At 53.6% G+C, this 26,180-nt stretch overlaps 8 protein-coding genes across 8 annotated transcripts; 4 read left to right on the forward strand and 4 right to left on the reverse strand.

Annotated features, from left to right (window-relative positions):
• Positions 1-263: 263 nt before the first annotated feature.
• Positions 264-862, reverse strand: rbm8a-b (RNA-binding protein 8A-B; the record flags this gene model as incomplete). The annotated part of the gene is made up of 2 exons (XM_032034090.1): positions 264-524; positions 602-862. The coding sequence occupies 2 exons, from the start codon at positions 860-862 to the stop codon at positions 264-266; spliced, it is 522 nt and encodes a 173-aa protein (XP_031886806.1).
• A 3,317-nt stretch (positions 863-4,179) lies between these two features.
• het-6-8 (Heterokaryon incompatibility protein 6, OR allele) lies at positions 4,180-6,444 on the forward strand (the record flags this gene model as incomplete). The annotated part of the gene is made up of 1 exon (XM_032034088.1): positions 4,180-6,444. The coding sequence occupies one exon, from the start codon at positions 4,180-4,182 to the stop codon at positions 6,442-6,444; it is 2,265 nt and encodes a 754-aa protein (XP_031886804.1).
• Positions 6,445-6,816: 372 nt separating this feature from the next.
• Ank3-0 (Ankyrin-3) lies at positions 6,817-12,225 on the forward strand (the record flags this gene model as incomplete). Its single annotated transcript, XM_032034087.1, has 4 exons — positions 6,817-7,960; positions 8,034-8,868; positions 8,919-12,096; positions 12,160-12,225. 4 exons carry the CDS (start codon positions 6,817-6,819, stop codon positions 12,223-12,225), a joined length of 5,223 nt encoding a protein of 1,740 aa, XP_031886805.1.
• Positions 12,226-14,045: 1,820 nt separating this feature from the next.
• On the reverse strand, positions 14,046-17,408 carry ppc89 (Spindle pole body protein ppc89; the record flags this gene model as incomplete). Its single annotated transcript, XM_032034086.1, has 2 exons — positions 14,046-16,138; positions 16,187-17,408. The coding sequence occupies 2 exons, from the start codon at positions 17,406-17,408 to the stop codon at positions 14,046-14,048; spliced, it is 3,315 nt and encodes a 1,104-aa protein (XP_031886802.1).
• A 1,943-nt stretch (positions 17,409-19,351) lies between these two features.
• Positions 19,352-21,383, forward strand: DCW1-1 (Mannan endo-1,6-alpha-mannosidase DCW1; the record flags this gene model as incomplete). Its single annotated transcript, XM_032034085.1, has 2 exons — positions 19,352-19,858; positions 19,917-21,383. 2 exons carry the CDS (start codon positions 19,352-19,354, stop codon positions 21,381-21,383), a joined length of 1,974 nt encoding a protein of 657 aa, XP_031886803.1.
• Positions 21,384-22,225: 842 nt separating this feature from the next.
• Positions 22,226-22,735, forward strand: CGGC5_v012427 (uncharacterized protein; the record flags this gene model as incomplete). Its single annotated transcript, XM_032034084.1, has 1 exon — positions 22,226-22,735. The coding sequence occupies one exon, from the start codon at positions 22,226-22,228 to the stop codon at positions 22,733-22,735; it is 510 nt and encodes a 169-aa protein (XP_031886800.1).
• A 348-nt stretch (positions 22,736-23,083) lies between these two features.
• SWP1 (Dolichyl-diphosphooligosaccharide--protein glycosyltransferase subunit SWP1) lies at positions 23,084-24,146 on the reverse strand (the record flags this gene model as incomplete). Its single annotated transcript, XM_032034083.1, has 4 exons — positions 23,084-23,323; positions 23,388-23,675; positions 23,731-23,929; positions 24,013-24,146. 4 exons carry the CDS (start codon positions 24,144-24,146, stop codon positions 23,084-23,086), a joined length of 861 nt encoding a protein of 286 aa, XP_031886801.1.
• A 613-nt stretch (positions 24,147-24,759) lies between these two features.
• On the reverse strand, positions 24,760-25,951 carry QPCT-0 (Glutaminyl-peptide cyclotransferase; the record flags this gene model as incomplete). Its single annotated transcript, XM_032034082.1, has 2 exons — positions 24,760-25,258; positions 25,308-25,951. 2 exons carry the CDS (start codon positions 25,949-25,951, stop codon positions 24,760-24,762), a joined length of 1,143 nt encoding a protein of 380 aa, XP_031886798.1.
• Positions 25,952-26,180: the final 229 nt, after the last annotated feature.

Raw genomic sequence — 26,180 nt, forward strand, 5'->3', positions numbered from 1 at the left:
TCCTTTTGACACTCGTAACAGCACACCATGCAACCAACCTTTTTGGACTCAGTAACATATGCCGACGTGTTTCCCGCAGTCTCTATCCCCGAGACTGCAACACATCGGCAAGGCCAGCTTTCTCCAGCTGACCTTCTATCTCCTTTCCCACGTGGTTCTACATCCCGTGCTGTCGTCCCACATCTTACTGCACCCATGGCAAGTGTGCGTCAATACTTGAGGAGAGGAAGCTATCGTTTGAAAGCGAGTCCGAGACCGCATAATCACTGGATATCTTCACCGTCCTTGGCACCGCCAGCGTCCCTCTCGGCGCTCCTGCTCCTGCTGCGGCTACGACTGCGTCCGCGGCCGCGGTTCTGGGCCCTCGCGCCGCCGCGGGCGTTGGCGCCGCCCTTGCCGCCGGGGGGAGGGCGGACGAAGGCGAAGTCGACGTAGACGGTCTGGTCGAGGAGCTTGGTCTCGTGGGCGTCGTTGATGGCGGCGCGGGCTTCGGCGAGGGTTGCGTATTCGATGAGGGCGTAGCCCTGTGGGACGGGTTAGCGTATCTGCTCATACGGCCTTTCTTGGCTCTTGAGATTGGGGGGGGGGGAACGGGACGTACCTTGACGTAACCGCTTCGTCTGTCGAGGTTGAGGTGCAGGTTCTTAATCTCGCCGTACTCGCCGAACTTGTCCTGGATGGTCTCCTCGTCGGCCTCCTCGTGGACGTTGGTGACCATGACGATCCAGCCCTCGATGGAGCGGACGGCGGTGGCGCGGCCGTGGGTCTGCATCTCGGACTCGTTGCGGGCGGGCGCGCCGCCTGTTGTTTGGGCGGCGGAGGGGGAGGGGGGGTTGTCGATTTCCATTTCTACGTCGGCCATTTTTGCGGTTTTGTTTGGGGCGGTGATGCTGCGAGACGGATTGAATTGGGTTCGGTGGAAGGGGGGGTTGTCGAGACGCGGGGAGGGAGGTGCGTGAGTGACGTCGGTGAGAGGTGAGGTGAGGATGTATGAATCGTGGGTTCGTATGGCGGGGCGCGTTGGGAGTTGTGGTGAACGAGGCTGAGGATTGTTGCCGACGATGGCAGAGACAACTGGAAAAAGGGGAGGGACGTTGGATTTCGGAAGGTACGTATCTGGAGCTTGTGCACGGGCTTGCGGGTGGCTTTCTGATGAGTGGGTGTGGGAGCTGGCCAATGGTGAGAGCTTCACATCTTGATCGGAAAGACTCAATGACACGAATTCAAAATTTGAAGTTGTCATTTGCTGCCTAGAGTCTCCTTGAGTGTTCCAATTGCATTTATATGCATTATCAAGTCTTTAAATTACGCCATGAACTTGGAAGTAAACCAGAAGCACCACACAAGACTTCATTGAGAACTTTCACGTAAACCGGCCTGAAGAGTCTCTGGGAACAATCCACCACAGTATGATTACTTATCATGAATGCTCAACATACGTCATGGCCTTGATCCAGCAGTAAGCTGGCAGTCGGCTGTGAAATTAAGTCAGGAACACGTGGATAATGACACCGGCTTCATATCACTATGGAAGCAGCCGAACACCCGTCTCAGCCCTATCCACCGTTCAAAGACAGCCTGGCCTGAATCCAAGATTGACAAGGCGTTCTTCATGTCGTCGTCTCAGAAGATTTGAGACGAACGGTCATCTGGTTTCACTGCTGAGCCTCGTTCTCACCTTCAGGACGGGTGTCTGAAGCAAATGATGATACCCCACCGAAGGGCCAACAATGCACAGGGTTTTGGCCGCTAAATTGCTGCCTACGATATTTTGGGGACGCAGGACAGTTGAAGGTCCAGCTGCTCAGGGGTGAATGCTGCAAATCATGGCATGGGAGAAGTGCGACCTGCGGCCTGCCAGCATGGGAGATTGGATGCCGAGGAAGCGAAAAATGCAGTGCAGCATGGGAAGACGCAGGCCAAGCAGGACTGAGAGTGAGAGATTTGGGGCACGGCGGCCGGGATGATGGTTGTTTCATCGTTTCCGTTTCACTACGCCGGGGACAACGGACGGCTTCGGCCCAGGGGTGGTGGAGGGCGACGCGTCGATCAGCATCGCGAAATGCTTTCCCCTGGTTTAATTGTCGCCGTCTGGTTCGTCGCTTGGCAGATTTGTACGGAGATGAAAATCCGCAGTCCATGCAACTCTTTAGCCAAGACACGAAGCCTGCTGTACCTTTTTCGTTCCTTCTTACTGTCTTACCAAGCACTGTCCGCGTATTTTGGGCCCATTGCCTATTGAGAGGAGGGGAAGGGGGAGCCTTTTTTGTGTTAAATTATGTGGATTGGACAAGATCCTTGGCGGATGCGTGTTGTTTGCACTGCCTCGAGGGGGTGAGATTGTTGGTTTTTGTAAGTGGTGTGTTTGCGATATAATTGAGGAGGTATTTCCATTGCCCCTGGATTTATTTGAAGAAGGATCTTTTTGGATGCACTGCGTTTTTCGTGACTTTTTTTCGAGAAACATCTTCCCCAGTGATTTACTGTCAATCCTTTGATCTTTCCCAGTCGATCCGTCCACCTCAGCAGATCACGAACGACCATCGTCCTCACACAATTTGCGACAATCGTAATCACAACATCCCGTCAAAAATGGTGGTCCAAGAACAGCCTCAGCCAATGGCGCAAACCATGCAGCCGAACCAGCCGCAACAGAACCCCAATGAGCTTACGAAGGAGGAGAAGGATAATGAAGACAAGAAGACTTGGACCTGTGTAAGTCGAGACCCTCTTTGATGATCGTGGCGACGTGGACGAGCGAGTTCGCTAATCGGTCGTTGTTGCAGGCCCAATGCTGCTCCAGCTGCCTTGATTGCATCATGATGTGCATGCGCTCTTAAGATGTCGAATCGATCATTCGAAAAATCTTAAAATCACGACAAATGCTGGAGTTCTCAATATCTCCAGGCGTGTTGGGTCAGGATTCGGCGCTCGGGGTTCCTTTTGGGGACGTGGTACGCGGCCTTTTTGATTGCGATTTCCGATGGGCGATGGATACCTCTTGACAGTGGGAGTTTTGGGCGTTTGGTTTCTGAATGACGGCCGCGGCCGCGCACCCCGAGTGCCTCACGATATTCTTCTTCAGACTCTGAAATGGAGTGCGCCTTTGAAGCGCTTTTGCAATGACTACAAAGATGACACCAAACAATTGATTTGCGATGATGACTTGCGCGCCGAGGTTGCTGATCCATAGCCGGCTGCTTGATGCCAGGGTGACAGCACTGAACATCCTTCAGGGCCGTCTACTTGCAGATGAAATCGATGATTCTGGTGCAATCATCACCAGGCGTTACGTAGTCCTGGATATCGGGACAGCCTCCAGATGCCGGGTGCCGGAGATTGTGTGGAGACCGGCACCGGCGTGGTCTCGGTGAAGTATCCGCTCGAGTCCGTTTCGGCTTCCTGGACAAGACCAAGTTCAAGATAACTGCACGTAATTATGTCAGATTCTCTTGTCCCAACCTACATGAATGAATCATGTTCTTCCGGAAGAAGTTGATTCTGGGTTTACAAGACAAAGAGCCTGGCTTTTCTCAGAAAGATCATTTACTTGAGCGAACTCTAGGTATGAATCTACCAACGCCAGCACTATGGGCGCTGTGGCTCACACTGATAGCGACAATGCACCGCTAAAGGCGCTGAAGGCCTCATGCCACTAATCGGGCTACCTTCTTGACGCCAAGTGCTCGCATAACAAAAGCCGCCTGTCGTTGTTCCCATGACACCTCAGATATCTTCTTTGGACTGTCGGTCATAACTTGGCTCTGTGTTCCAAATGAAAGGCATTTTACACAACAATTGAAGTATAAGCAGGAATAGATTATCAGCACCAGAGACGCCAATAACACAGAAATGAGGGCATAGGCGGGAATAGAGACGGCGAGGTGACGGACTTTTCCTCTATTCTAAGTGCGGAACACCATCTGCAAGTGAAGACTTGCAATCGTGGGAATCATGTCGGTGGCTTAGTATCTTCGCATCAGGATGCGCCTGCTACGGGATTTTTGTCGCTAGAGACCGCGAGAAGCGCCGATGTAGCGGCAGAAGGAACTTCGGTAATTAGACTGCTGCCTTGATGAGGTGTGTTCCGCTAATGGCTCTTCAGCTGATACTTAAGCATGACTGCTTCCTTCGCGCAGCGCATCTGGCGATAGCGGACACCAGCGAGCGCAATAAGAGATGCCGTACGAGTACCATCCGCTGCAGGGCGCAGACATTCGTCTGCTCACGATCGAGCCTCTGGAGGATGGCGAAGACTTCTCAGCTCCCATCCGATGCACTCTCGAGCATGTCGATCTAGAAGCTGCAGCGCGGCTTTCAGGCTTCAAGGGTCAGAATCACGTCTGGCCAGAGACCGAGTCGGCTCGCGATGTGGCTGCAATCTTCAAGAACCCCAAAGACGCGCAAGCCCTGGTACAAGTCGGTGATGGCACCAAAAGCACCGAAGAACAATCGCCGGACTGGAAGGGTAACGACAACGACTTACCATGGAGGCACGACTGGGGCGACTTTCTCGCGCTTTCTTACGTTTGGGGCCCGCCAACTCCAATTCAGTACATCTTGCTCAACGGCCATCAGTTTCCCGTCGGACCAAACCTATTCCAGGCTCTTCTGCACCTCCGTCCAAACGAGAGAATCCGCCAAGGCTTCAAGCTCTGGATCGATGCTATTTGCATCAACCAAGAAGACATCGCAGAGAGGAGCGCCCAGGTCGGTCGTATGCGAGACATCTACGCGGCGGCATGGCAGGTAATTATCTGGCTAGGGTCGGAAGCTGATGATAGCGAACTGGGAATGTCTGCTTTGAGCTGGATTGCCGCGAGGAACAGAACTTCCTCCCCGTACGATGGGTTCTACCGCGAAAGCACAAAGATCGATGCGCGTCCTCTGTTCATCATATGGGGAACCTTTAAAAGCCCTTTGAAGAAGGCAGTCTACAAAGCGTTGTTTTCGCTACTTTCCAGGCCTTACTGGCAAAGGATGTGGATCTTGCAAGAGGTGGCCATGGCCCGTCACGATGCACCAGTTGTCTGTGGCAAGAGTTGCTTGCCGTGGAGGGACATACACGAAGCCGCAACGTTCATTAGCAACGATGAGACGAGGTTCGGTCGTGAGCTTGTGGGCAGCACCCGGCCCAGGATCTTAGATTCTTGGTCATTCGAGTTCGCGAGAGACAGAGTTGTGCAAGAGAGAGACTGGTCGTCTGAGAGAATGTGGAATCTTCTAATGGACATGACCAAGGTCCAGGAGAATCAGACGGAGATCACACCTGAGGAAGACAAAAGGCACCCCTTTGAAGTCCTACAACCCCTCGTCTTAGCAAGAGACGCAAAGATCACAGAAGAGAAAGACAGAGTGTATGGGATCTTGGGTATCAGGGCGATTGCAGACAGGGTCGACATCACCCCCGACTACAAGCTTTCCATGGAGACGATATACCGTGACTTTACGGCGCAGCTTCTGTCAAAAGGCAACTTGGAAATACTTCGATTCGTATCGAAAGATGGGGGCCGCATTCGAGCGCAGTGGAATCTGGAAGATGTTCCCTCCGCCTTAAGCTATCGAAAAGTGACGCCCGTCGTCGGGCCTGTGTTGAACTCCTTCTCGAGATCAGACAAGCAGGATTTGATTGGCACGACATGCCACCACGAGCTCCCTACATGGGCTGTCTGCTGGACCTGCAAACCTGCGCCCACAGCCCAGCTGCGAGGTCCTTATTGTGCAGGTGGTGTGGGAGGACTCTCACCTCCAGTCGTTTCGCCCGATGACTACAGCCTCACAGTTCAGGGGGTCATCTTCGACACTATTGGCAGTCTGGGCTCGTTTCACCCCGCGGAGGTCGATGACACCTACCCCCATAATGCCATTCCGACCACCAACAGTGCTTATGGCGGACTCGAAGACACCAGAAATGCCTTGTGGCGTACTCTTCTTGGTGACACAACAATAGACGGTGGCAGCCAAGCCTCGGAAGCGGGAGCCTGGTTGCTTGACCCTAAGATTTGGAACCAAGGTGTCGCAGGCGTCTTCACGAACGGCTTCGGTCTAGACGAGCTCATGTCTCGAAATAAGAAGCTTGTCTTGGGCGGCCACACACTGGAACAACTCATCTCTGGTGTCGTTCGGTCTGGTTGGTGGCAGAAGATCAAGAGCACTGAGAGGATCTACAATCCGACGGAGGAGCAGCGTGAGGTTTTGTCTTGGGCGATGAATGTGACAGCCTGGAGAAGGCTCATTGGAACCACGGCGGGGAGGATTGGGCTTGTGCCAGCTGCGGCCGGAGCTGAGGATAAGATTGCGGTCTTGCGAGGCTGTAGTACGCCGATTGTTCTCAGGGCTTCGGATGACCGGTGGGAGGTCGTTGGGGAGTGCTATGTGCATGGAGTTATGCAAGGGGAGGTCACCTCTGGGATAACAGATATGGATCCCATCATTCTGTGCTGAAAAGCTCAAGCAAGCTTCTCAATGGTATTTGAAGAGACCACGCCAAGTCCTCTTGGGCTGATCAGGCTTATTTGCTCCTTCGCCAAAAAACATACCTACCGTGCTGTAGCTGAGACATACAGCAGGCTTCAGTCACAGCCACAATTTGCTGTCCTCTAACCCCTTGATTCAGGATACCAGGCTGCAAGGCGGCTCGCGGCCTTTCAAAAACTGAAAGTCGAGTTGTTCAGCCCGAGGATCTTGAGTTCTTCCCTCGTGGAGCGCAGGACTTCCTCACATACGTTCACCAACGACAGTCGTCGGCAAGTGTCAAATTTCGTTTCCGCCGCCTTCTGCCTATCATTTTGAGAGTCTTTCTGCCTGGAAGACGGCATGGAAGACCAGGCTTCCAGCAAGAAGCGACGGCACGATGACGAAGACGCCGAAGATGTCAAAGCGCAGGGCAAGAGAACAAAAGTCGAGAGTAAGGATGACCTCGACCGATACACCATAGGGTGGGTATGTGCTCTTTCGATAGAGCAGACGGCGGCGAGAGCGATGCTGGATGAAGAGTTTCAGGATGTTCACATCCGTAAGGCAGCCAACGACACCAACACATACACCCTAGGCTCCATCGGAAGACACATGATCGTCATAGCATGCCTCCCCAAGGGTCAGCTAGGCGTCGTCAGGGCCTCAAAGGTGGCGACGAGTATGACCTCAACCTTTCGGAACATCAAGTTTGTCCTGATGGTGGGTATTGGAGGTGGGGTTCCGTCCGGACCAAACAACGTCAGGCTCGGGGATGTTGTCGTCAGTACTCCGACAGAAGAGTATCCCGGTGTCGTTCAGTGGGACTTTGGAAAGACGACGGACGGCGAATTCGAAAGGACCGGTTCGCTGAACAATCCACCAACATTGCTTCTCACGGCTCTCGCCAAGATGGAAAGCGATCACGAACTGGATGGATCAAAGATTCAAGAAAATTTGGACATCATGTTTAAGAAACGACCAAATCCCAAAGATAAATACGGGCGATCTGAAAAGCTTGAGGACGTCTTGTTCTCTGCAAGTTACAACCATGTCAATCACCCTTCAAACCCCAATTTGACTCAAAGTTCCGGGGGCGTTCAAGGGTCGACGCAGGGAGGCACCAGCTGTCTGCTCTGTGACCATTCGAAAGCGACGAAGAGAGAAGTTGGAGACCCCGTTATCCACTACGGCTTGATTGCTTCTGGAAACCAGGTCATCAAGGATGCTGCCTACCGGGACGAAATCAATAAGAACCTTGGCGGCAACACCCTATGCATAGAAATGGAAGCAGCTGGCCTTATGGACGATTTCCCGTGCCTGGTAATTCGTGGTATCTGCGACTATGCCGACTCTCACAAGAACGACGCCTGGCAGAAGCATGCAGCCGCGGTTGCTGCGGCCCTGACGAAAGAGCTTCTGCAAAATGTGCCACCAGTGGAGGTTGACAGTGAGCGAACGGTTGTTGAAACGTTGGCTCGAGAGTTAAGAGAGAACATGACAGATAGTCAGTTGAAATTTATATTCAGTTGAAATTTGTCAAAAATTGAACATCTTGCAAATGCTGACAGAGAGCGCAGTTCAGTCTACAGCATTGGCTACCAAGAGTGAGCTAACGAGATTGGGCGCACAAGCACTAAGAGACGAGGATGAAGACATTCTTCAGTGGCTAACACCTATTGAGCACGGAATTCAACAAAGTGATTGCCTCAGAAGAAGACAACCCGGAACTGGAGAGTGGTTCTTGACGTCGACTGAATATCTTACCTGGCTCAACGCGGAGGCCGAGTTTGATCGTCAAACCCTTTTCTGCCCAGGCATACCCGGGGGAGGAAAGACAATAATCATGGCCGCAGTCATTGCCGATGTCACGAAGCGTTTTGTCTCGTCCGAAACTGTCGGAATCGCGTACATCTACTGCAATTTCCAGCGAAAGGAGAACCAGACCTTGGAGTGCTTTCTGTCAAGCTTGATCAAACAACTTGCTCGAAGTCTAGGAGTTATACCGGACGGTCTTGCAAGATTACACAAGAATAACAAGCGAGCGGGAACACTGCCGTCTGCGCAGGAACTCTTCGATGTGCTTTGTCTGATTTGCGACTCCTATTCGACGCTGTTTATCCTTATTGACGCACTTGATGAGTGCCAAGCCGATAGTTGCTCGGCTCTGATTTCGGCCTTGCTCAACTTGCTAGCTAGGACGTCGACGGCGGTCAAAATATTCACAACATCAAGATTCGTTCCTGAGATCGAGAAGAGCTTCGATAAGGCTCTCAAACTCGAGATCAAAGCCACAAACGAAGATATACACCGCTATATCCAACATCGACTGCCACAAATTCCGGTGCGTCTTACTGAAACTCCCGGCCTTCAGGATAGAATTACGGGTGAAATCTCAAATGTAGTTGATGGGATGTGAGTTTCTATTTGATGAATTGTTTCTTCGTTTTCTTACGTTGTTCTAGGTTTCTGTTAGCACAGCTTTACCTTGAAGCTCTAAAAGATGCCACCTCTGTCCGGGAAATCATCTCTGCCCTGGGAAGCTTCAAACACAAAGGCGTTGACAAAGTCGGAAATAAACGTCAACTGTCTCATGTTTACGACGAAGCATACAAAGATGCAATAAAGCGGATTCAAGGTCAAACACCAAACCGACGAGACCTTGGCACTAGCGTGGTGTCCTGGATCACCCACGCTTCACGCCCACTTACAGTCCTCGAGCTCCGACATGCTCTTGCTGTGGACACGGATCAGAACGAAGTTGATTACGAGAACATTCGTGACGTTGATGTCGTACTTTCTGTGTGTGCAGGGCTTGTCACTGTCGAAGACGAGAGCATGATTATTCGTCTAGTTCATTACACTGCTCAAGAGTTTTTCCAGAGAGCCAGCGAGACATACTTTCCAGGGTACCACGCTATCATGGCGAGTATCTGTGTCAGATATGTCTACATTGTTCATCATAGTCCCGGAGATCGGGTTAGGTTTAACCTATGGGACAAAGCACCGTCATATCCTTTCCTATCATACGCATCACATGGATGGGGTTACCACACGGTGCAAGGGCGCTGTCTTTGCAAGGATGTTGAGACATTTCTCCTGCATCATGAAGATATTATGCAGAGTTTATCTTCGTATAAGATTCTGTCGACACTAACATCCTCCTCGAAGAAGTTTCCGGAGTCAGGTCTTGGCTGGGCAGCCTTTTACGGCATTGATGAGGCCATTGATGTTTTCCACCTGGAACGGTGCATGGTCAATGCCACAGACTCTTCAGGAATGACGCCCATGTTCTATGCTGCAATCGAAGGTAAAACCACTTTTATGAGGTTGCTTTTCAAGTTTGGCGCTGATCTATCCCTTCAATCTCAACCTGATCTGTTACATTCAGCAGTTCGACTTGGAAATAGTGACGTCGTGGGGCTACTACTCGGAAAGGGAGCGGACGCAGACCGCCAGGACTTGGATCAGAGGACGCCGTTGATCACAGCTGTGGTTTCGAATCAGCTATCTGCTGCGAGAAAACTTCTCCTTGGGGGCGCCCCCATTGAGACCCCAGGCAGAGGCGGCAGAACTGCCTTGCACGAGGCGGCGGTACTTGATCGGGTCGATATTGCCGAGGTCTTGCTTCAATGTGGAGCTCAGGTTGATCCGCTCGATGAAAAAGGTCAAACTCCGCTGGGAATTGCGGCTAGAAGCAGCAGCAAGGCTCTTGCTAGTCTCCTGATTGCCCATGGTGGGCTTATAAACGCCGGGAGCAAGTTCGACAAGTCGCCACTGCTTCTCGCTCGACAGGATTGGATGGTACAGCTGCTCATTGCCAAAGGCGGACCGATCCATCCTGGTGCCTGTATTGATCACGCCAATGCACTGTATATTGCCAGCAGTATCGGTAACATTAAAAATGTCAAGCCGTTGATTGCCACCGGCTTAAGCGAAGGGACCCTACGGGGAACGCAGCTTGAAATAGCTTTGCTCATGGCAATGAGACACCAACACAAGAACGTCGTCAATCTTATCGTACAAGAGAGCACAAACATCGATTCCTTAAACAATTTTGCCCTGCTCTTTGCCATAGAGACCGGCCACCTGGACGTAGCGGCTCGACTTATCAACAGAGTTGGTTTCCATTCCGCCGAGAACCAAGTCGAGTCTCCAACTCAAAGATCTGCGCTATCCAGTGCGTTGCAACACGGGTACACCGATGTTGCAAAACTATTGGTAGATAAGGGTATCGGCCTTAATAGTATCCAAGGACACGAAGGTCAACATGCGTTACGACGCGCTCTAAAGCATTTAAATTTCGATGTTGCGAGACTGCTGATCAAAACAGGTGTTCATCTGGGCATTCCAAAATCACAAGATCCAAAACTTCTAAACTCTGCTTTGAATCAAGGGTACCCAGACATCGCCAAGTTTTTGATCGAAGAAGGCGAACAATCTTTTGGCGAGGGAGCGCTGAAGAATGCTATCGAAAGAGGGTACTTGGATGTCATTGAGCTTTTAGTAATCAGGGGAGAAGTCAATGACATGCAGAGACATTACCATCAAACTCTGCTTTTCGAGGCTATCGACAGGGGTTACGTAGATGCCGCAAAGGCTCTGTTCAAGAGTTGCACAGAAATCGGGGCTCTGGAAGCGCCTACCCGGGAGACATTCCTTTTCAGGGCGGTCAGTCATGGCTCTGCCGAGTTCGCAACATTCTTGATCGAAAATGGCGCGAGCATTGACGGCGGCCAAGGGCCTCTCCAAGAAACCGTACTTTTCGAAGCGATGAGGCGTTGTCATGACGACTTGGCAAAGTTTCTGATCAATTATGGTGCAGAACCCAATGGAATCCAAGGGCCTGGGGAAACAACAATTCTCTTCAAAGCTGTGACAAATAATCAATTAGATGTGGCCAAGCTTCTAATCGAGAAAGGCGCAGAAGTTAACGTTATTCAAGAGCCCGGCGGAAGGACGCCACTCTTCGCTACCGTCGAAGAAGCAACGCGGAAAGTCTTCAATGCCGACGAATATATCGAAATAGCGAGCCTTATGATAGAGAGGGGCACAGAACTTGATGGTGTTCAAGGACCTTCCGGACAGATGATCCTATTCAAAGCTGCTATGGGTGGTGAGAACGGGAGCAACATGGCCAAGCTTCTTATAGACGCTGGAATTAACATCACAGCTCAGAATGAGAAAGGCCAGACGGCTCTCTTTAAAAGCACAGAAACTAGCGCAAGGTTACTAATCGAGAAGGGCGCAAATGTTGGAGCCAGGGACAAGCTTGGACGAACCGCATTGCACGAACAATGTCGGAGTTGGCCCATGGCTTCCAGCGCTTCCGTGGTGCGCATGGTGCTTATGCTTGTCCGAGGTGGCGCCGATGTCAATGTGACAGACAATAACGGGCTGAATCCGCTCTCTTCCGCGTGCGAGTTTCAAGGAGGTTCTGTGTCTAGCCTCCGTCGACCTATCATGATCGACAAGCGCTTTGTCGACATCGTGATATGTCTAATGAATGCGGGAAGCGCACTGCCTAATGACAAGACGATGGCGAGGCAGGTGATGGACGGTCTGTCTTTAGAAATGAGCACATTGACGAATCCTGAGGCCTTTGAAAAGGCGACGCTGAGGTTCAGGACGCTTGAGAAAAATGTAAGTCTAACTCTTGTATGCTCATACCAGTCTCTATTGGACTAAATTAAATCTGTTCTACAGTTTCGGATTCTATTTGGCCTTGACTACACTGGCCCAAATGGCTGGCTACAATACCTCCAAAGCTGACTATTATGATGTGGCACCCCCGTAGGATGTAGGATATGTCGTGGAAACAAACGCTGGATTGTGTGACACCCCACAGCTCAGGATGTCAAACAATATGCGATCCACAGACTGAGCACTGCAGATCAGCCATATAATAAAGCAGAAAATCAATTACAAAACCACTGGTCACTGACTCGGCTTAGTCGACAGACGAGAATAGATTTCTTGATGGCCTTTATTCTAAGCCACACATCAAGATCCATGTCAAGTCTGCGGTCTCCATACGTGAGTCTGAATGGGAATTTGCGTCGGTGACCGGAATTTTGTTCAGAAAACCTCCCCGGAAGAGAGTATGGGGGTTCAAATAAACCAGAACTTTTGAAGCCGTTTTCCTACTGGCGAGAGCAACGGCATAGGTGGGTTATGCTGGGCAGAGGCTCTCCGTTGAGTTTGGCCCTCAACTGAAGCCATTGGAGTATTAGGGTAGACATGTATTAAACTGCATACAAAGGCAAAGAAAACGGAGGCAAAACATCCGAGTCACAAGACTGCCTCGTCTGAATCTGAATGACAGACTTATCCGGCAGAACTCAAGGTGCCATGAGATTGAACACTTCAGTGAAGTCGAGAGACCCCACCACCCAGCCAATCACAAAAACCCACCCTCATCTCCACTCAACGTCCGCCGCGCCCCACAAGGTGATCGCGCCCATTCTGCCTCCACCCACCGCCCCATCAAGTCTATATAAACACCGCCAGTCTCCCATCTTTTCAGACTTCTTTTCCTCTCCTTTTTTTTCTTCATACTTACCTTATCTGGCCGTTTCTGGGGATCAAGAAATCCGGGCGGCAGAGAGGGAGGCCTGCATTGCACATCGCGGAGTCGACCTCTCTCGATTGCCCTTCGGGGCCATCGTGGGTGCAATTTTTGATATATTCTTCCAAACTGGAAACCACTTTTCATTGTGCTCGTCGCCTTTGCGCGGCGGTATGAAGAAAAGCTTGCCTTCTCATCCATCATTCATGCTAACTAATCGTTCCAATAAAAATCTGGCCTCATCCCTGTGATGGCAGCCCTCACGTAGCCTTTGCCTTCCATCGCGTCGTGACTGCCGCCGACTGAACCCTTGCGCAGATGTTTTGGGTAGGCAGTGGTTCAGACTGCTCCGACGCAAAATTGCTGGCATCGAAGCTAAACTAGCAAGAGAAATTTTCAGACAGCGTGACTGGCGTCTCCACGAACTCTTTCCTACGTTCGAGCGCGCCTACGAGAAGGAATCGCGAGGTGACGCCGCGGGTCTCCCCAGGCATACGCGTCCAGGGCAGCGCGTCAGGCCGTTCGTTACCTGGTCGATGAAGAACGTCTTCTGGGTCCTGACGCGCCTCGATTCCTGACGTGAATCCCAGGGCATTCTGTATCTAGCCGAGTCACACAAGCGTCACCTCGCGTTCATGCAGGCGTGTCTCCCTAACTCGTCGCCCGTTGCACAAGGTCACGAATCGAGGCCATTGACGGGTCATGCAAAGTCTGCAGGCAAACGTGGCCTCGCAGCCATACCTTTATGGCCTACTTGAGCACACGTTTCACTGAGTTTCACAAGGCAACAGCAATTCAAAAGCAATCTGCGTGTTTCTGACCCGGGGTATAATTCCTGTCCACAAACGACCTCTTGTGCCAAAGGGCCTAGATATACAACGCGGTCCAAACGCGATAAAACCGAACGATAAACAACCTTTTTTACAATTTCCGGCCAAGTCCGACTCCTTCTGCGATCAATGTCATGATGCCGTAGAATGAAACCCATTAACGCCAAAAGGAAGCCTCAAGCACAGCCAGGCTCCTATCCCTGAATGCCCTCCCAAGTAATCTGCTCCGTAATCTCTCTGACGCTCAGTCCTGTAATGCTAAATACGGTCACGTCGAGCTCCTCATCTGACATGTCCTGCCCGACCTGCTTCTGACCCTCCAAAACGTCGTAAAGGGCGTAAATCTGGCCCTTCTTGACCTCCTCGGTCGTCATCATGACCTGGATATCTGCGTACAACTGCTTGCGCTTGGTCTCGCTGAGGGCGGGGTTGTGGCCGTCGTATCGAGCTTGCTTCTTCGCCCTGTCCATCTTCATGTGCTCCAATTCATCCTCCAGTCCCTTGATGACCTTTGCCAGAGCATGTCCAGGGGCCTGAGAGGGTCGTACAGTGTTGTCCTCTGTTGACATACCCAACTGCTTGTACTGTTCCGAGGGAGGAACTGGCCGGGAAATCTTGATGCGCTTCTTGCCCTCGGCGATATCGGCCGCAGTAACCGTTCCTCGGTGAGCCTTGATGCGGGTGCAAACAATGCAGTTGGTGCAGCTATGTCCCGACAAGCTGTCCAGAACACGGCGCGCATCAGACGACAGACCAGGGCAGTTGCCCTTGAGTTCGGTGGTCGTGTTGTCCAGTCCGCCTTGGGTGATCAAGTCGACTGTCGTCGACTTGTTCTGAGAGGGCTTGGCAGAAGACTTAACCGACACGCTCCTCTGGCTCTGGCTGGTCAAGTTGCGTGTGGTGTTCGTCGTCTCCTGGCGAACAGTACGAGACTTCGAGGAACCCTCCTTCCGGCTCTTCACATCGGGAACAACGGATTGAGTTTGAGTGTGTTCGGGCGATTGCATGTTGTCTTCATCGTCTGCCTGGAAGGGATCCAGGTCGGGAACAGGGCCGTTCTTGAGGGAGCTCTTCGAGGTGATGCGAGAGTTGCTGCTCCTCTTGCTGCCCTTGTTCGCGACATTCGAGGCCTTAGAGGTTTTGCTGGTCGATGCAGATCGATCAGGCAGAGAGAAGGCGACCTTCTGGCCTTGGCTCGAAGAGCTCCTGGCACGAGAGGTGGACGGGCGTGTCTTGGGACGAGACTCGGCGACTGAGCTCTGCTGGCTCTGGAAAGTGTCCTGGTCGTTGATACTGCGGTCTGTCTGCTCCGTCGTCTCGGTGATCTCAAGAGTCCTCTTGCTAGGAGTAGCACGTCTCGGTGTCTCCTTTTCGCCAGTCATGTCGATGACTCTCGAGTTCTGCGTGCTGTCAATCGTAATGTCAGGCATGAAGAATGCCGAGGTCATGTTTTCCTCCTCCTCTTCCTCTTCTTCATCGTCCTCCACTTCCTTGTTCTTGTCAAGGCGCGCGGAGAACTCCTCGGTCTTACCCAGAGGGCGACAGTGGTCAAGTTGCTGCTTGAGTAACTCAATTTCTTCCTTGAGGCGCATGTTCTCGTCGTGAAGATCGTGGATGCTCTTCTCGAAGCCCGAGTTTTCGCGACGGAGAAGCTTGTTCTCGGTAAAGTATTTTTCGTTGTGGCGAACGAGGCTATCGTTGTCCTCCTTGAGAATACCCTTCTCCTGATCAAGAGTCTGAAGTTCTACCTGCAAAGCCTCAACCTCCTCATGAGCAGCTTGGATGTCTTCCTTGGAGTTCTCGGCAATTTGACGAAGTTCGTCGATCTCACTTCTGAGTGACCGGTTATTGTTGCGCAGCGACCTGTTCTCCTCTATGAGAGACTCGTGGTCCCGACGCAAGATGTTGTTGTCCTTTCGCACCTCCTCCAGCTCTTGTTGCAAAGAATATTGTTCTCTGCGAAGGGTCTGGTTGTCTGCCTGAAGAGACTTGTTGTCCACTTGCAACACGTCGTTGCTGTGCTTGAAGCTCGACGTTTTCTGGATGGTTTCTCGGTTGTGGTTGATCTCCAGGGTGGCGTTGAGCTTCTCCTGTGTCTCATGAAGCTCCTTGCCTTGCATCTCAATCTTGTCCATCAGTTCGCCAATGTTGACGCAAGCTTCTGAGAGCTTCTTCAAGGCCCGATCTCTCTCAAGTGACAAAGTGTTGTTCTCAACCTCGCTAATGCCGATTCGGGTGGTCGCTTGGTCAAGCCGGGATTGGAGGGCCGTCAACTGGGACTCGATATCTACGTCTGGTTAGTCTTCCGTCTCGTCCTAGAATCAGGCCTACTTACGTGTCCTCTCAGTGTTGTACCGCTCGTTGGCGGCAGTCTCAGGCTCCGACTCTGTCCGAGAGCCGAGAGCACTATCATTCGCCTTGCGGCCCTTCAATCGCTTGAGCTCGCTTTGCAGATGGCCCACCTGATCCTCGAGATCCAGCGCATGTCTCTGCACCAGGTCGTCATGCTCTTGGAGATTGCAGATCTCGTCCCGGATCATATCCAGGGATACAAACATCTTCTCCTCATCCTCGGGAATCGCCAGACCGTCAACCTCAGCATGATCCCTGGGCGGCAGGGTCTCGACGCGATCACGAACGCGGCCATTCTTCACAAAGACAGGCACGCCGTTCTTTACCGCGCCGTCGAAACGGAGGTTCCCAGAGATAAAGTCATTGAGGTGGGAGATGTCAGGCATGAAGAATGACCGGGAAGTGACGTTATTCTGGGCGGGGCTGTCGGTCGTCGCCGGTGATGGGAATGTATTCTTAATGGTATCGAAAGTAACGGGTGTAGCGTTGTTCGCTGGGGCGTTCTCGACTGGTGCTGGCTTGGGCGTTGCCTGCGTTGGAGGGGCGAGGAAGTCTGATTTCCGGCGTTCGTTCTTAGCAGCCATGGATGCCCGGCGGGCAGCCTTATAGTTACCAGAGGCCGTGCGTGAGTGCTTTGCGAGAGGGCTCTGATGTCGTTGTTGGTCGGGGTTGAAGCGGAAGTTGTCAGCGTTGATGTCGAAACGGAAAGGTGATTTCGAGATGTTGGACGACAGATCGGACTCGTTGTCGACGCGGGGCTGCATCTCAGCGCGCGTCCTCTTAGAACCTTGCCAGGTGTTGTCGTCTTGTGTATCGTCGTCAAGATTGGAGAGATACTTTTGCACGATGCTCCTATGAGATACGTCCTCTTTACGGCGTAGTGATCCGTTGGCCTTGGTGGTGGCTTTGTCGGTTTTTGTGTCGGCTTTCTTGGGCTTCCCGTAGAATTCAGGCCACTTGCGGTGAGCAGCTTCCAAGTCAACTTGAATCTTGCCGTTGTGACGGTTCGTGACGCGGGCGATTTCTTCGTTGAGTCTGCGCGTGGACTCGCCATCAGGGTCTGAAAAGACGGAAGTCATGGTCGGGCTGACAGTGCCGTGGGAGCCGGTGGAGGAAGGCGGGGAGTTGAAGGGGTTTTCGCGGTTGGCATTCATCTCCCTGAGAATGCGAGAGCGGTAGCGATTGTGTACTGGGTCGGTCTCCATGACTGCCCTTTCACGCGCCGGACGCGATTTCTAGGACGGGAGTCGACGAGGGGAAGGCAGGATGGTGAATTCACGTCGTTCGCGCAGCAGCAGCGGGAAAAGACGCGTCGGTGGCTCGGCCTTGGAGAGCGATTAATCGTAAAACTGCACTGAAGCAATACCGAGCAAGAGAAAGCTGCTCAAGGCATGAGGCGGGCACAATGGCTTTGCAGATTAAGGTATCAAGAATGGTGGTGGGATTGAGCTCGCGGGAAGAGGTTGGAGAAGGAGGAAGCGTTCAGCGTGAGTTACAGGGATCGTTTGTTTACTTTCCACCACTGAAGCGTGTAAACAATTGGCTCGCGGCCGGAGGTGCTGCTTAGTGGGGCTGCCTGCCCTGCTTCCAGTGGCCCAGCGCACTGCATCAGCGAATCACCGCTAACATTTGGGCCTCAGCAGCGGAATCGCGTCCTGCACGCTGCTGCAAGACACACAAAGAGCGTGTCCTTTGTCTGCGGGCCACCGAGTCATCCTGGACACGAACACTCAAAATCTAAGCTGAGGGTTGGATTTCCCATTTTCCCAGAATTTCGACGCTTTTTTGAAGCCTCTTGTTGATGGCACAGAGATGTTCAAATATGTTTAATTACGTAGCCCTGGGCTCGTTTCCGGCCCATTCCTCAGATCCCCACCACAAACAGGGCCACAGGGCCAGCTTGTTTCGGTGTGCTTCGGTGAGAACACAATCAGGTGGTGCTCGGACCAAGCGCAGGCACTGCCCGAACTGGCTTCGAGGCTCCTTCCTTCCGAGGATGGAAGAAGTTCAGGGTTCCCGCTAGCAGCATCGCTGCGGCCAATCGAGCACGGGAGCACCCTTCCACACCACATGCCTCTTAGTCAAGTTCATGAGACAGAATACTAGTGCGGTCGAGCACCGCTGAGAGAATAATTCTAGAGAGAACGACTCATTGCGTTTCACCCTAGCGCATTCCTCAGGGTTGTCTTCAACGGCTTTGCCCAACATCTCGACATCTGAACGACCACTCCCCGCGGCCCAAGACAAAGCCAGTCAAGGTATCCTATCTATATCAGCCAGTTATTGCTAATCCTCAACGGCCTCATGGCTTGCGGTAGAGTTTGCGATGGCCACGTCCGAGGACAGTAAGTCAGTCACCAGGCCCACCAGGCTCTCGCCAGACATCGGCAGGTGATCACGCCGTCGGTGGGCTGTGCCATCGTGGATTTCACACCGCCGAAGAAGCTGGGCCGGGCATGAGATGTCGGTTTAGGTGGGACGGATGCAGTACTGGACCTGTTGCTCAAGTGTTCAAGACTCGTGACCATTCCCTCAAACCTGCGTAGCATCTACCGGGTAGATGGCTACACCACATCTGTGACAGTGACAGTGAATCGTTAGCGACCTTCAGCAGCAGAGACTGAGGTACATTTTGGTGCTCCGAAAACCTGCTGGTTTTCTGCAGTCACTGTCACTGACAGAGCGCAGGGTCTTGGCGGCTCCAGACATCCCCCGCATGAGCAAGGTCTAGCGGCCGCCACCTTTCCGAAGGAGGTGACCACCTCCCCCTCGGTGCACCATTCTGCGACCACTCGAGTGCCTCGTGCCGGTGGATCTTACCTGGTCAAGTGGGCTTTCCTTGGCTGGGTGCATGGCCTCGCCGCCATCGCCAAACCGCCCGGCTATTCAGCGCTGCCATCCTCTGCCTCGATGCCCTGCCACTCCCTCTTACAACCCTCACTTTTTGGCTTTGTTCCTTCGTTCATAATCAATCGCTTGTCGCGGACCCTCTACTTGCCTGCTGCATCCTTTTGGTCCTTCGACATTCGCTCAGGCGACACCGAATCCCTTCTGAACATGGCAGTGCGCTGCTGTACATGAGCGGCCTTTTCGAGAGCTCGTTGCTCGTTTTCTTGAACATAGATTCTCCCTTTCGAACCCCGCCATCATGGCCCGATCATCCTTCCGATTGTCCGCGGGTTGCCTCGCATTGCTTGCTTTGGCTTCCTCGTCGACGACGCTCGCTGCGGCTACACCCCCGAATGCGCCCAAATCATACTGCCCCATCTTCTACTCCGAATCCCGGCCACCCTCCGATTGCGAAGCCAAACAACCAGCGACCTTCCTCCAGACGCCCCAGTCTGCGAAGAGGGCTTCGCTAAATACAGAAAAGATTAAAATTGAGCCCCTCGAGGCTGCATTTGAGGCCCTGACGGTTATGCAACATGACTTCTTCGTGCCTGATCAAGGGACATGGCCTGCAGCCATCGACTGGACTGCTGCAGTCATGGAGACGATGCTCTCAGGTGCTCTGACTTCATTGTCGCAAGCATTGGCTTTCCTAGACTTTGGCGGACACTCTGACAAGGGTGCCAAACGAAACTTGATAGACACATTCTTTACCCAACTCGTGGCCTCATATTTTGGCCAAGATGATGTTGCAATTCGTCACCAGGTGAGTTTTCTCCAATATTCAAAGCCAATGGAGCAAGCCAGGCCTGACTTGCTCGCAGGCCTTCGACGACATTCTTTGGGTTGTCCTCGGCTGGGTTGACGCCATGAAATTTATCGACATTCACACCGAGTTATTCTATCCTAGGCCTGGGCTCAATGAGAGCGCAACGCCCGGTCTCGGAGATGCGCTTCAGAACGGCCCCTGGCACGGCCAATTCTGGATTCCGTCTTTTGCCCATAGAGCTAGAATCTTTTGGGACCTGGCATCCAAGGGCTGGGACACTCAACTTTGCGGCGGTGGCATGAACTGGAACCCTAGGTTGGAGCCTTACAAGAACGCCATCACCAACGAGCTGTGGATTTCTGCCTCCATCCAGATGTATCTCTGGTTCCCTGGGGACAACAACACGACCCCTTGGATCAACAGCGTGAGTGGTGTGAAAGCCACGCGGGAGCCTAAGTACCTTGCTGCTGCCATTGAAGGCTACAAGTGGCTCACTGGCGTCAACATGACCAATGAGGCTGGCCTGTACGTTGATGGCTATCACGTCGATAGGTCCAAGCCTGGGAATACAAACTGTGATCAGCGCAGTGAGGCAGTCTTCACTTATAACCAGGGCGTTCTTTTGACCGGCCAACGAGGTTTATGGGCTGCCACAGGAAGCGCGACGTATCTCGAAGACGGTCACAGACTGATCCAAGCTGTCATAAAGGCATCTGGCTGGGATTTGGCATCTGACAAGCCAGTTGATGACCTTTCAAACCTTCCTCCGGGATATCTTCCCCCTTGGCGGGGACTAGGCCGTGGCGGCATTATGGAAGACCGATGCGATGCCAGCGCAACCTGTTCGCAAGATGGACAAACATTCAAGGGCATCTTCTTCCATCATTTTGTCGCATTCTGCCAGCACCTCGACCCAGCAGATGTCCAGCAAGGCATGACTGTGAATGTGCAAGCGTACGAGCGTATCAAGACGGCCCATGGATCCGCGTGTCAGGCGTACTCAAAGTGGGTAGAGCACAACGCAAAGGCGGCTCTCCTGAGCAGAGACCGCGAGGGCCGCTTCGGCACCTGGTGGGGTGCAGGCATCTTCCAGGGCGTGACGCCAACGATGGAGACGGACGGCGTCCCTGACAACGAGCCAAACGTGACCGATTACCGCAACTACGGACTCCCGCATGATGGCATCTGGGCCGACGGAAACCCAGATAAGGTGTGGGCACCTAACGGCGCGGCGAAACTGAACCAGACCAGGAGCTATGTGCTGGTTGGTGGCCAGGAACAATCTGGACAGCAAGTGTTAGATCACTCAAATGGACAGGGACCGCGAGAAGAAGCGGACATAGACGGAACCGAGCGGCGAGATCCCGCTGCGGCGACGGCGGCGGCGGGTACGAGTGGCGATCCGAACGACCGCGGGAGGGGTAGGACCCCCGAGACGCAGAACGGCGGCATGGCCCTCATGCGGGCCTGGTGGGAGCTCTCCAAGGGCACTCGCGAACAACAGCGCGCTGGACGAAGATGAAGTCACGAAGTATTGGATAGCACATTGCCTTCTTTTTGGGCCTATGAAGTATAGATGAGTACCGTTAAAACGCATGCACAGCCGCCGGACGGTTTAAACGAACGGCCTCCTTACTTTTTGGACACATCTGCCTTGCAATTTACCCCCCGGCGCTAGCTACACCTGTGATTTCGTGCGTCAACGTGCTTGCTGCGTGCTTGCTGCATCGTCGATTCTAATCGGGCATCCCGTATCGTTTCTTGAGATTACTCTGATCGCGAACGCTGCCTCCGCGGCGGCCCCTTGTTCTGAAGGAATGTCTCTGGCGCTGACACTAGCTCACCACGCTTACGCGATTGGTCCAGCAGCCGAGTGCGAAAAGCTGACGTCCCTCGCAGAGGTCTCCCGTGGCTGGTCGAGCCCGACTCTCCATTGTCTGCTGGCGACCGGGGTGCGCGACTGGACGCACCCGGCAACTCGGTGCCGGCGGGCCCACTTGGTTCGCCGTGGCTTGGCAGCGCCCTCGCCCGCGCCTCAGTGCGGTCCTCTGGGGTCGCGGGACGCATTCGAATGGGTTTCCCAATCGGGAGGTTGATGGCTTTGGAGGGCAGCGGCATCATGGCGTTTGGATCTGTTGTTGGAAGGGGATGGGATGTATAAAGGACGACGTTGGGCACCGACGATGGGAATTTTAGAGGGCATCAGCATCAGCATCATCGTCTACGATAGCTTTTATACTCCTCTACGCAAAATCACCAAGCAACTCTTCTCCTGAGACGCTATTCACTGCCTGTTTTCACATCGTGACTGCATCACGCACTCATTCCACACTTCACCAAACCAAACCAACCACACAACCACAAATGGGTCTCATCACCGGTCTCGTCTCGACAGTCGTCCACGTCGCCGCCGGCAGGAACCCCTACGGCCACAACCACAACCAACAGCCCGTCGTCACGACCGCCGGGTACGCCCCCGCAGGCCCCTCCGGCTGTAACCACTCCGGGCCCGGCGGCCAGCCCTGCGGCATCTGCTCCGTGGCCCTACCCTTCGGCAAGGGGCGCCAGCAAAAGAGGGAGCGCCGCGCGCAGAGACACGCCGCCAAGGCGCAGCGCTTCTCGGGCGGACGGTACCCCGCGTACGTCCCCGGCGGGATGCAGTACCAATACCAGCAGCAGTACGTCGGCGGACCGGAGGTGTACCGCGACGGCAGTGTGAGGCAGGAGGAGGGTGTTTCGGAGGAGAGGAGGAGAGCTTCGACTGGTGCCGACGACGCGCCGCCGGCCTATGAGGAGGGGGAGTCGTCGAGGGTGATGGCTAGGAGGAGCGCGGAGGTTCTTGGGGATGGTGATGAGAAGCATGAGTTGGAGTAGAGGCAGGCTTACGACGCTGTTTTCATAAGTAGTCATTCGGCGAGCGAGCACGGCGTTGGTTAGATTGGGGTCAATATCATTCCTTGGTTCATTTCACCTTTTATTCTTTTCCTTGCTCGATCTTGTCTACTCCACAGATGCCCAGATGCTGTTCGTGAATGCTGATGTACAATGGCGGCGCCGGGGATGTTTTCACCAACCGTCCTAAATCCCCTGCCAATTTTTTCCCCTGATGAAAGACCCCGGGATTTCCGCCCTGGTGGGTGACTTTATTCCTCGTCCACATGATGCGAAAAAAGAAGCTCGCTTCCTCCCTAATATATGTATGCGGTCATGGAAAACAACAGTCTACCTCTGGCCAGCAAGGCGACGGCTTTGGACCTCGCCGAGGGCCTTGGAGCCGCTAAGGAAGATGGAGACACCGACAATGCCGATGACGGGCAGGGTCTGGAAGAGGTTCCAGGTGCTGTAGTAGAGGAAGAAGACGCCCTCCATGGCGACGATGGAGCCAAAGAAGGCGGCGTGGGAGACGGGCGCCGCGCCGAGGGCCTTGGAGAGGTGGTTGAAGTTGGCGCCGAGAGAGAGCCACTGGGAAGATAGTCAAGTCAGCACGTATGGTCATGGACAGTCGTGGATAAGGATGAGAACGTACGCCCACGAGAAGAACGGGAATCGTGGCCAGAACGGCCATGACAAAGGCCAGCGAGATGATCTTGGGAGGGCTGCGGGGGTCCTCGCGGAAGATGTGGTGAATCTCGGGCTGTTTGCCGTAGCGGATAGGAGCGTCGTAGGTCGGGGCCGGGGCGGAGGCGTCGCGCTTCACGTCGAGGTCGAAGACAGTAGTGTCGAGGGCCTTGGAGGCGCCGAAGGAGCCGATGACGATGCTGGCGCGGAGGGGCTTGGTGGCCAGGAGGTGCTGAACGGGGAGGTCCTTCTGGGCCTGTGGAAGATGTAAGCGGGCTGGCAATGCGATCAAGAAAGAGCCGTATACGTACGACATCAACGACGCCGCGTCCGTTCTCCTTAAGCTCCAGAGGGAAAGGAGCCTCGAGGCCACTCTCGGTCTCCTTGAGGATCAGGAAAGCCTGGTGCGGGCGCTTGGCCTTGTCACCCTCCTTGGCAGTGATGATGACCTTGAGGGAGTCCTTAGCTCCGAGGGAGAGGGCGGTCTTGAGAGGAGAGGTCGCGCTCAGCCTGTCGATGTGTCTCGTCAGCAATTGGGTCGAGGTCGAGGGTGTTCCATCGCCCGCGAGAGCTCCAGCACCAGCTTCACTTACTTCTCCTTGGTGGCATCCTTGCCCTTTCCAGTGACAGAGACGGTGGCACTGTCAAATCCCCATGATGAAGCGGCCTGCGCGGCACCGGCCGCAAACAGCGCGAGGGCTGGCGTCAAGGAGTGGAGGAATCGCATTGTTGCTGTTTGGGCGGCTTGTCTGTTGCAGCTTGTATCTGGAGCTTCGACATCGCCAGGTGCTGCTGCACTTATGGACAGCTTTCGTGTCCATTACGAACTACCGATTGGCGCACGGGCCAGGCACAGCGGGACCCTGGTACGGTGCTTGTGTGATCAACACTGTGTTGAGCACTGTACATCGAGGGCATGGTGAAAGCAACGTCAATTATGATTGGGATGGATATAGTTAGGGACATGTTTTGCTGATTGAACTCAAATACAAATACAATAATACCAAGTTAATGAGTGACTATCTTGAGACCATAGTTCCGTGATTATCTTCCAGTATCTAAAAAACGGAAGGTTTTGGGAGACTTGCGATGGAGTCACCTGCAATTGACATGCACATGATGTATGTCTACAAAATGTGGCAAGAAATTTTGATGCAGTTGAAATTGGCGCCTCAAAGCTCTGATTGAGAACGATATCACCTGGTTGTATTGAGATATTGACTCAAATCTGACGGTCTATGCATGCATACGTCTCCAACACAAGCATAGCTGCTTGCCGAGACTTCAAACCACGACTCCATCTACATGAACCAGAACTTGCTGTCTAAATGCCACAAAATTCAAAGCTCGTCATGAGCCGTCTCAGACTCCGCGATTTTCGGGAGGAACTCATCAACCTCCATCCACTCAGCCGCAAACACCGTGATAATGCGTGCCCAGTCACGAACGGTGGGCAGATCCAGGTGGTCGCCATCATCCGTAATCTTGTGCCACACGTCCGGGAACGGTGTAGGAATGATGTGCAGAATCTCAACACCGCGCTCCATGAACGGCACATGATCGTCCAGAACGTATCCCTGGCTCAATCCACCGTTCTTCTTGTTCTTGTCCACGAGGAAAGGGCGTTTCGGATCGGACTCAAGCACACCGAGCTTGCGCATGCGGTCTTCAATCTTGGCCATTTTCTTGTACGCCCAGTGGGTAGAAGCAAAATATGAGGGGATTCGCGGGTTTGGGGCGCCCAGCAAGTCGATGAGGAGGAAGAGGCTGATGGACGAAAGTCCGGTCTTGTAGATCGAGTTGGGGTGTATTTCGGACTCCCAGCTTTGGGCAAGAGCTCTGGCTCATGTTAGACGGTTCAACAGCAACACTCAGAATGATGACATACCTGGCTCCGTAGAGCGAATCGGTATCGGTCCATGAAACCCAAGCCTCCTCTCCGTCAAGAAGGATGATCTGGATTCCCTTCTCCTCCTCGAGTCCATTTCCAGCATCGCCCGAAGCCTCCATGGCCTTCCACTTCTTCACGAGCGCATCTTCGATGCTCCTGGCGGCGTGGAGCAGCATCGCACAAGGTGCCGCGCTGTCAATGGCTCCGATGAAGCCATCAGGATGGACCAGACTATCGTAGTGTGCAACAAGCGTCAGGCGCTCGACCTCGCCGTCCTTTGTCCAAGGGGGATCGCGGCGGAAGATGAGGTTGGTGAAGGGTATGTCCTTGTCCCCAGTCGCAGGCGTCTTGGAGGTTGAGTTGTGCCACTCGATCGTCCACTCGGGCAAATGCGCGCGGAAGAAGTCGACAAAGTGCTGCTGCACCTTGGCCGAGCCGGGGGTGCCGGGGACGCGAGGGATAAGGATCGGCGCCAGCAGGGAGCCGGTATGGATATCGAAGCTGTCGCCGCCGGAGGGGATCGCGCGGAGGGCCTCGTCGCCAAGCTCGGTGTAGGCCGTCGCGGGGGTGAAAAGCGAGCAGAGGACGAGGAGGATGGACCCAACGAGGGGTAGCTTCGGGAGGGAGGTCAACAGACCCATCGTGGCAGGGACAAGGTCGGCAGCAGCAGGTTCATGCTGCTGCTTCTCGTGGCCGGCGGAAGAGCAAGGTTTTGTTGTGTGTGCTGATGTGTCGCTCGGCGGCTTCTTGCGAGAGGAGCCGTCAGGTTGCGACAACCATGTTGGGCGGGGAGAAAGGTGTCAAGTGGGAGAGGAGACCCTGAGGTCGAAATGCGACTCAGGTCCACGCCGGGTCCATGTCCCCGCCAAA

This window comes from Colletotrichum fructicola (genome assembly GCF_000319635.2).
Source record: "Colletotrichum fructicola Nara gc5 chromosome Unknown KSG_Nara_v1_contig07, whole genome shotgun sequence".
Lineage (NCBI taxonomy): Eukaryota > Fungi > Ascomycota > Sordariomycetes > Glomerellales > Glomerellaceae > Colletotrichum > Colletotrichum fructicola.